Source organism: Bactrocera neohumeralis, unplaced genomic scaffold, assembly GCF_024586455.1.
Source record: "Bactrocera neohumeralis isolate Rockhampton unplaced genomic scaffold, APGP_CSIRO_Bneo_wtdbg2-racon-allhic-juicebox.fasta_v2 cluster09, whole genome shotgun sequence".
Taxonomy (NCBI): Eukaryota; Metazoa; Arthropoda; class Insecta; order Diptera; family Tephritidae; genus Bactrocera; species Bactrocera neohumeralis.
In genome coordinates this window covers 8440205-8449445 of record NW_026089622.1, presented here as the reverse complement: position 1 = coordinate 8449445, position 9241 = coordinate 8440205, and the positions used below count along the sequence as shown (strand labels likewise).

Below are 9241 nucleotides of genomic sequence, written 5' to 3'. Positions count from 1 at the left end.
TAATTTATTTGGTTATATATATATACATATGTATGTATATTGAGGATATATATACATATATATATTATTTCCCCTTTTGCTCTGCGATTATATCGGTAACTGAATTTACCGCCGAGCTTTCACTAACCGTTTTTATACTCTCGCAACAAAGTTGCTAAGGAGAGTATTATAGTTTTGTTCACATAACGGTTGTTTGTAAGTCCTAAAACTAAAAGAGTCAGATATAGGGTTATATATACCAAAGTGATCAGGGTGACGAGTAGAATTGAAATCCGGATGTCTGTCTGTCCGTCCGTGCAAGCTGTACCTTAAGTAAAAATTGAGGTATCGTGATGAAACTTGGTACACGTATTTAATGGCTCCATAAGAAGGTCAAGTTTGAAGATGGGCAAAATCGGCCCACTACCACGCCCATAAAATGGCGAAAACCGAAAACCTATAAAGTGTCATAACTAAGCCATAAATAAAGATATTAAAGTGAAATTTGGCACAAAGGATTGGATTAGGAAGGGGCATATTTGGACGTAATTTTTTTGGAAAAGTGGGCGTGGCCCCGCCCCTACTAAGTTTTTTGCACATATCTAGGAAACTACTATAGTTATGTCAACCAAACTTCATGGAGTCGTTTCATTCAGGTATTTCCATATACAGTTCAAAAATGGAAGAAATCGGATAATAACCACGCCCACTTCCCATACAAAAGTTATGTTGCAAATCACTAAAAGTGCGTTAACCAACTAACAAAAAACGTCAGAAACACTAAATTTTACGGAAGAAATGGCAAAAGGAAGCTCCACCCAGGCTTTTTTTAAAAATTGAAAATGGGCGAGGCCCCCTTATGGACCAAAAATCATATTTCAGGAACTACTTCACCGATTTCAATGAAATTCGGTATATAATATTTTCTTAACACCCTGATGACATGTACGAAATATGGGTGAAATCGGTTCACATCACGCCTTCTTCCAATATAACGCTATTTCGAATTCCATCTGATGCCTTCTCTGTTTAATACATACATTAGGAACCAATGATTATAGCGGAATAAAACTTTACACAAATACGGTATTTGAAAAATATGTAAATGATGAATAATGAAATCTCGATTATCACTTTATCATGCGAGAGTATAAAATGTTCGGTGACACCCGAACTTAGCCCTTCCTTACTTGTTATTAAACGGATTTAGAAGCTATCGGTTTTATGCTGTTGGCCGTTGGCGCAACGATACATACATATATTATATTTACAATTATAATCATATAAATCAAATGTGGAATGGATACACTCACTTTGATTTTCCTCAAGGGTTATGGGGAGATGTATTTATACATAAGTATGCCAGAATCGGCAGAATCGGGTGAGTGTGTGCTTTCTGTTGTCCTACTGCTGCTGAGTCGCTAGTCGCTCCTGTTCCGCTGTGTTGGCGTCTCTTTTAGTTTTAGTTTTATTATATATTAATTTAAAATGATTTTTTAAGTTTCGCGCCCGTTTTTATTTTGTTAGTAGAGTTAGAAAATTTTGTATTATTGTGTTGTTTTTGACGTTGAGGGTTTTATATTAGTTTTCACTGTTTCGTTTTTTCCTTTTTCCTTTTTTCTTTTGTTTTTGCACTTGTACTCGTATATGCTTCACTGCACTTTTATTTGGTTATTTGGTGGGTGACTGCACTTTCAATCTCACTTTTTTTTTTGTGTTGTTGTATCACAATGCTTTTTATATTTATGGTTTGTACATATGTGCATATTTATATATTTTTTATATTTTATTATATTTTTTTTATTTAATTTTTTTTTTTATTTATTTTTTTTTTTATTTTTTGTTTTTTGTCACTGCACTTCACCCTTCAATTTCTTTTATATACCAATGTGCCTTTCTGTATGGCTCGAAGGACCATGTTAGATAAGTGCACTCACCTTTTATATAATATTTTCTCACTTTACCAAATATTAAAAACGCACTCAATGTCGCAAAAGCGGTTGGTCTCGCTTTTATTCACACAAGGCTTTATGGCCTTATATAAGCACTGTACATTTAAAGGAAAAACTCGTTCTTGATTATAATTAACTATGTAATAACGCGGTTGATTTCGCAAAAGGAATGGCGGCGGATAGAGGTGGCCGATCGCTGCTAATGTCGTAGAACGAACTGATCGGAATCTGATAATCGGTCCTTCTTTATCCCCGTTGGTGCTTAATAGGATGTTGCATATGTGTGTAAGTGTGGGTGTCGGTGTGTGTCGTTCTCGTGTAGAATGTGGGTTATAAGTGTGGTGTGGTGTGGTGAAGATTGCGTGTTAGTGATGTAAGTTTGAATCGATGTGGTGTGGTGAAGGTTGCTTGTTAGTGATGCAAGTTTGAATCGATGTGGTGTGTGTGTTGAGGTCGGGGGAGGATGCTCATTTGTACAGCCATCATAATTGAACATTTTACGAAATTTGGGAAACCAAAGAAGATCATCATGCACAACGAATTCAGGGCCGAACAGTTAATTCAGTTCTTAAATATAGAAGGAATCGAAGTATACTGAACAAAACCAAACTCCCATACAGGTTATGCCGACATTGAGAGGCTACACTCAACCTTGTTAGAAAAACTAACAGGAATTGAGGATCCAAGTCTCTCAACAGAAATGAGGATACAGATCGTTATAGGTAACTATAATGATCGCTATCACTCAACCATAAAATGTACACCCAATAACGCAAGAAATAGTATTGATCCAACCATTTTAAAAAATACAATAGACCAGAAGAAACAACTATCCATACACAATATAAATAGGTACAGAGAAGACTATATAGAACTGAGATCGACCTGACCGATAAAAAATTACAAAAGAGTACGGCACAAAGATCAACCGTATTACCGAATTAATCCACTACAGAATGTTCATCCGACTAATATAAAAAGACCAATGAAATTGGATGAAGATACATTTAGCTTAAGGGCATGCAAAAAACCATTATAAAATTATTTTATTTTTACAGATGATGGGGATAATTGTGTTTTTTTTAGTAACTATGACATTGGTGGCAGCACTCTTACAAGTGACACTGGTTTCCACTAGGTCATATTTGACGTCAAATGTTGTCAAAATAATGAAAACGGGTTGTCATATGCTGTCATTTGGGTTTGCCGGCATATTTGCCAATGCACGGTCATTTCAAATGACAGTCAAATGAAAACAATAAATATTCGATATGTGGCAATATTTGACAACTAATTTTAATTTGCCAACATGTTGGCAATTATTTACGTTTGCCGCCCAAACAGATGTTAAAGCAATAAAAAGCAAAAACGACTTTTCACATTTAAAGGTAAGGTTTTTATTATATTTGATGAAAAATACAATAAATTTATTTTCCCAAACCTTTTCAGTTTCAAATATGGAGGACGAACAGAATTTAGAAATTGAAACTCCAAAAAGCAAGCGGGTGCGGAAAATGAAAGTGAAATGGACAGCGGAAGAGACCGAGCGGCTGATCCAAGAAGTAGAGTCCAGGGAAGGTACATGGAATTTTCTTTCCCATGATTATAGAGACCGCAATTTGCGAGAGGCTCAGTGGCATGAAGTAGCGGACATATTAAATATGCCACGATCAGAAGTAGCAGCCAAATGGAACAGCCTTCGCTGCTCTTATTGCATTGCATTATAAATATTAATTTAGGCGGCCTTCAACCGAAAGGCACATACAAAAAGTGGTCAAGGTGCTGGAAGAACGCCTACAATGAACCCACTTTATAATTCTCTAAAGTTCCTGGAGCCCACCTTGCGTGTTGAAGCTAACACGACATCAAACTTAATTATTGCAAGTATACGTCTGTAAAAATAATACTATTTGTTTTCAATAAGCATATTTGTTTTTACAGGACAACGCGTCGACCCTGACCCTTCGAACAATATTGTTTGAGTCGCAAGATATAAATTTATCTGACGACATGCAACAAACGCCATCCACTTCAATAAATTTAGGGAGACGTCGAGCTCAAAAAGATGATGAGTATATTCAAGTCTGCTTTCTCCAGGCTGGACAAGGAAGCACAGAAAATGGGTCTGGCAGTGAACGAGGGCAAGACGAAATATCTCCTGTCATCAAACAAACAGTCGTCGCATTCGCGACTTGGCTCTCACGTCACTGTTGACAGTCATAACTTTGAAGTCGTAGATAATTTCGTCTATCTTGGAACCAGCGTAAACACCACCAACAATGTCAGCCTAGAAATCCAACGCAGGATAACTCTTGCCAACAGGTGCTACTTCGGACTGAGTAGGCAATTGAGAAGCAAAGTCCTCTCTCGACAAACAAAAACCAAACTCTATAAGTCACTCATAATTCCCGTCCTGCTGTACGGTGCAGAGTCATGGACGATGTCAACAACGGATGAGTCGACGTTGCGAGTTTTCGAGAGAAAAGTTCTGCGAAAGATTTATGGTCCTTTGCGCGTTAGCCACGGCGAATACCGCATTCGATGGAACGATGAGCTGTACGAGATATACGACGACATCGACATAGTTCAGCGAATTAGAAGACAGCGGCTCCGCTGGCTAGGTCATCTTGTCCGGATGGACGAAAACACTCCAGCTCTGAAAGTATTCGACGCAGTACCCGCCGGGGGAAGCAGAGGAAGAGGAAGACCTCCACTCCGTTGGAAGGACCAAGTGGAGAAGGACCTGGCTTCGCTTGGAATATCCAATTGGCGCCACGTAGCGAAAAGAAGAAACGACTGGCGCGCTGTTGTTAACTCGGCTATAATCGCTTAAGCGGTTTCTACGCCAATTAAAAAAAAAAAAAAAATATTCAAGTGGTGGAACGTGCACTGGAGACCCTCACATCAGCTACCAAAAGTGACGCATGGGATGATTTGGGAAATTTTGTGTCATCCAATGGCCGAGAGTTGGCCCAAGAATCTCCAAAGAATTTAAGCGGAATATATGTGAGTTGATATTCAAATATCAACAGAATGTAGCTAGGTCAGAGCTGTTGCATAATTTTATGTGTTAATAAAACCTAATTTTGCTGTTTTATTCTTTAGGTCAACATAATCACATCTATTTCATCTACATCTGCTAGTCGTTTGTACCCTTTTATATACAATACTTTAAATAAAACTGAACTAAAAATAATAATTTTAATTATAAAATAAAAGATGACATATATAGAAATGAAAATATTTTGTATTTGCAAAATAACTGAAATTATAGAATTACATATTTATAAAAGAGGAAAGTACTACAAAGACGAATTATGCAATATCGTCCTATTATATTGCCATTCAACCCCTCCATGAGGAGTCATGAAATACTCCATAAAACTTTCACGGACATTTATCGCGCTGTCTGCTGGCCTACCTAAAATACTGCTTGGCCGAACTGATGGAAGCATTCCATTTTCTCCCAACTCCATTCGCCAATTACCTGGATCAGTAATGCCATTTGTATCTTTGTCTACATCAGATAATCGTATATATATAGACTTGCGTCTTAACAAATAATTATGCAATATGCAAATCGCGAGTACAATAACTATAGCATGTTCAGGAGTAACATTCATGGGTCTTCTGAGTATTCGAAAACGTGATGCACATATGCCGAACACATTGTCCACAACATTTCTGGCTCTGGATAGCCTATAATTAAATATTTTGCACGACATAACTTGATTGCGGAAACTAAATGGTTTCATCAAGTACGTTTTTAAGGGAAAAGCGTCGTCAGCTACAATGACAAATGGCATTTCATCACGTTCATGTGGAAGTGGTTTCGGCGGCGGAAAATTTAACTTGTTTTCTGCAAGAGCCATTGAAAGAGCACATCTGAATATGTTAAAATAGTAAGACATTTTAATTATTAACATTTAATGTTATTATTTTGTAATAGTTTACCTTGCGAAAACGCCTCCATCAGATTCACGACCATAAGCTCCAACATCTACAAACAAAAATTTGTAGTCCGCATCAACCATAGCCATCAGAACAATGCTATTATATTTCTTATAATTGAAATATTCTGAACCGCAGTTCGCAGGCGCCTGAATCGCTATGTGCTTTCCATCCAATGCCCCACAACAGTTAGGAAAATGCCATCGCTGGTAAAAACGTTCCGAAACTTTTGCCCATTCCTCATGAGTGTTGGGAACCTTATTAGAATCCACAATGTGTTTTTTCACTAACAAACGAACAAATATGAATACTCACTTTTAAAAACTCGTTCTTTAAAGCTTCAAAAATTGCACCAGACGTGTTATGCACTATATGGCAGATTGTAGTTTTTCCCAATAGAATAACACTCATCAAACTCGAGAAGTTATCACCTGTGGCTAAATAGCGTAGTGTTACCGCCAGTCTTTCGCCTATCGAAATCGCTCCACGGAATCGTGTATTTCTTTTTTAAATATATGGAGTAGACGCACCACTAAAAAATCGAAATCTTCCAGAGTCATCCTCAAGAAGTTCTTCAACCACTTTGGGTCCTGAGAAACCAGCTTGGATCGAAGAGTGGCGTAAAATCCACTGGTGCAACGATTCCTTAATCCTGGTCTAATCCACCACTGCTTTGGTTTCCTTTGCTGAGTCCTTTTCTTTTTCCAAGCTTTTAATGACGTTATAAGACATAACGCCGCTGTTACTATTGCAATTTTTCTATTTTTATTCATTTTTACACTTTCACGCACTTATTTATAAGTAATTATATTTTCAATTTAACAGCTGTCAATATTGCCTATTCACAATTGACATGAATGAAAACAGGTGGTCAATCATCTGACACCAAAAATTGATGACAGTTTTTGAAAGGCACAGTTTGGATGTTGTAATGAAAACGCATTTGACATCAAAACCGCAGCTGTTCGTTTAGGCAGTTTTTGATGTCAATTATTTTGACCTAGTGAAAACCAGGCATTACAATACTTTTCTGCACTATAGCTGCTGCTGCTGTTGTTGCTGTTTATGGTTATGATGTTGTTTTTTTTTTGCTAAAGCTGCTGCGGCTGTCTCCGCTGTTGCTGCTGTTGTTGTAGTTGTTTTTAGTATTAAAGATAATCCAAATGCAGTAATCCAATGGAATATTGTAGAGCTCACTTTTAGGGTTTTCAACAGTTTTCTTTATTTTTTCTCAAAATAATTTTTGTTTTTCACTTTTCACAAATTCTTTCACTTTTTGAATTTTGTTTTTGCTTTTGCTATAATTTTCCAACTCAAATGTATTATTTTGTTCTGCTTTGGGATTAATATGATTATCTCTATCTTTGCCACTTTTCTTTTAATAACAGTACTTTTGTTTAATAATAATTCATTTAGCTTTTATTTAGCTTTTCTTTGCTAGCTGAGCGGAGCTGAGAGAGAGTATGGAACCGTTCCGTTCGCCAGTTATGGATTAAAACGTTGTTTTCTATTCTGTAGCAAGAATCAGTCTGACTCTGCCATCAGATCAGCAACTCGAGTCTGCCCCAATGTGTGGGTGTACCGCACATTCCAACAGACTCAAAATATGCTGAGTCTGCTGTTTTGGTCACGTACTGATTGATCATGCGATGTGGTGCACAACTGAATGCCGTCAGACGTAACCTGAGATGTAACTCGCGTGCCGGATGTTAATTGGTTAATTGCTAATCCAGCATTATTCTGCTTATGGCAGTTAACTTTAGTGTTGCTAATGCCTGGTTTTCACTAGGACATATTTGACGTCAAATGCTGTCAAAATAATGAAAACGGGTTGTCATATGGTGTCAGTTGCGTTTGCCGGCATATTTGCCAACGAACGGCAATTTAAATTGACAGCGAAATGAAAACAATCAAAATACGTTATGTGGCAATATTTGACATCAAAATTAGATTTGCCAACATGTTGGCAAATTATTTCCATTTGCCACGCGAATGATGTGCAAAAATAAATAAAAAAAGATTTTTCACTTTTCAAGGTAAGCGTTTTATTATATTTTCTAATTTCAATTAATGTATTATTCCAACCTTTTTCAGTTTCAAAATGGCAGAAGAAATGAGTGCAAATACAGAAATGTTAATTCAAAGCATCAAGCGAGAAATGAACGCAAAGTGGACAGCGGAGGAGACTGAGCAACTAATTCAAGAAGTGGAGTCAAGGGAAGGAACCTGGAATTTCCTTTCCGCGGATTATCGCGATAGGAATTTGCGTGAGGCTCAGTGGCATGAAGTGGCAGATACACTAAATATGCCACGAGCCGAAGTATCAGCCAAGTGGAACAGCCTTCGTTGTTCTTTTCGCGTAAGTTTTTCACATATAGTACACAATAGTATACAACAAATTGCATTATATATGTATATATGTTATGTAGGCGGCCTTCAACCGAAGGGCTCATACAAAAAGTGGACAAGGTGCTGGAAGAACGCCTACCATGAACCCACTCTACAATTCGCTAAAGTTCCTCGAGCCTACATTAAATGTTGAAGCGAGCACCACTTCAAATTTAATAAATGTAAGTATATATATGTATATATAATAATTTATAAAAAAAATATTAATATTTGTTTTTCATGTGTTTATTTGTTATTATAGGACAGCTCGTCGACCCTGACCACTCCAACAATATTGTTTGAGTCGGAAACGGTATCTGGCGATATACCACCAACGCCATCTACATCACGACCCAATTTAAGGAAACGTCGTGTTGAAAAAAACGACGATGGATACATTGAAGTAGTTCAACGTGCGCTGGAGACCCTCACATCTGCTACAAAAACTGATGCTTGGGATGATTTAGGCAACTTTGTGGCATCAAACGGCCGTGAGTGGGACCAAGAATCTCCACAACTGGCCAGAGAATTCAAGCAGGACATATGTGAGTTGATATTTAAGTATCAGCAGAAATTCACACGGTAAAAACAGTTGCAGAATTGTATATGTAATAAAACATAATTTTGTTGTTATTTTATAGCTCAAAATAATGCCGTTTAAATATAAAATCTTTAACTAGTCAAATGAAATGATGTACCTAATGTTCCTTTTTTATATATTTTTATATACATATATTTTTAAATGAACTTAGTATTTTTATAATAAGTAATAAAATAATAAATATATAATAAGAAATGAATTATATAAGTATATATTGAATTCAAAATGATATAACTTTTGTTTTATTTAAAATTCAGAAAGTTTTTAAAATAGGTATAATGAAAATATTTTGTATTTACAAAATAAGTTAAATTATAGAATTACACCTTTATAAATAAGAAAGATAGGAGTAAACTACAAAGAAGAGTTA

The 9241-nt window shown here is 36.5% G+C and overlaps 3 protein-coding genes across 3 annotated transcripts; 2 read left to right on the top strand and 1 right to left on the bottom strand.

Moving 5' to 3' along the window:
- The first annotated feature begins 3388 nt into the window (after positions 1–3388).
- LOC126764592 (uncharacterized) lies at positions 3389–4946 on the top strand. The gene is given in 2 exon segments (XM_050482262.1): positions 3389–3815; positions 4807–4946. Coding segments are annotated over 2 exon segments (567 nt in total).
- Positions 4947–5233: 287 nt separating this feature from the next.
- Positions 5234–6966, bottom strand: LOC126764591 (uncharacterized). The gene is made up of 3 exons (XM_050482261.1): positions 6198–6966; positions 5886–6139; positions 5234–5816 (listed from the first exon to the last, which is right to left on the bottom strand). The coding sequence occupies exons 1-3, from the start codon at positions 6291–6293 to the stop codon at positions 5234–5236; spliced, it is 933 nt and encodes a 310-aa protein (XP_050338218.1). The 5' UTR covers positions 6294–6966.
- A 1017-nt stretch (positions 6967–7983) lies between these two features.
- Positions 7984–8860, top strand: LOC126764590 (uncharacterized). The gene is made up of 3 exons (XM_050482260.1): positions 7984–8241; positions 8312–8452; positions 8533–8860. The coding sequence occupies exons 1-3, from the start codon at positions 7984–7986 to the stop codon at positions 8854–8856; spliced, it is 723 nt and encodes a 240-aa protein (XP_050338217.1). The 3' UTR covers positions 8857–8860.
- The last annotated feature ends 381 nt before the right edge of the window (positions 8861–9241 follow it).

Bases quoted from the DNA above. Each gene is read 5' to 3' on its own strand.
- LOC126764591 (XM_050482261.1), bottom strand. From the start codon at position 6,293: ATGAGTGTTATTCTATTGGGAAAAACTACAATCTGCCATATAGTGCAT. The intron at 6,140-6,197 runs GTGAGTATTCAT...GATTCTAATAAG, and splicing joins TAAAGAACGAGTTTTTAAAA to GTTCCCAACACTCATGAGGA. The intron at 5,817-5,885 runs GTAAACTATTAC...TAACATATTCAG, and splicing joins GATGGAGGCGTTTTCGCAAG to ATGTGCTCTTTCAATGGCTC.
- LOC126764590 (XM_050482260.1), top strand. From the start codon at position 7,984: ATGGCAGAAGAAATGAGTGCAAATACAGAAATGTTAATTCAAAGCATC. The intron at 8,242-8,311 runs GTAAGTTTTTCA...TATGTTATGTAG, and splicing joins GCCTTCGTTGTTCTTTTCGC to GCGGCCTTCAACCGAAGGGC. The intron at 8,453-8,532 runs GTAAGTATATAT...TTGTTATTATAG, and splicing joins CCACTTCAAATTTAATAAAT to GACAGCTCGTCGACCCTGAC.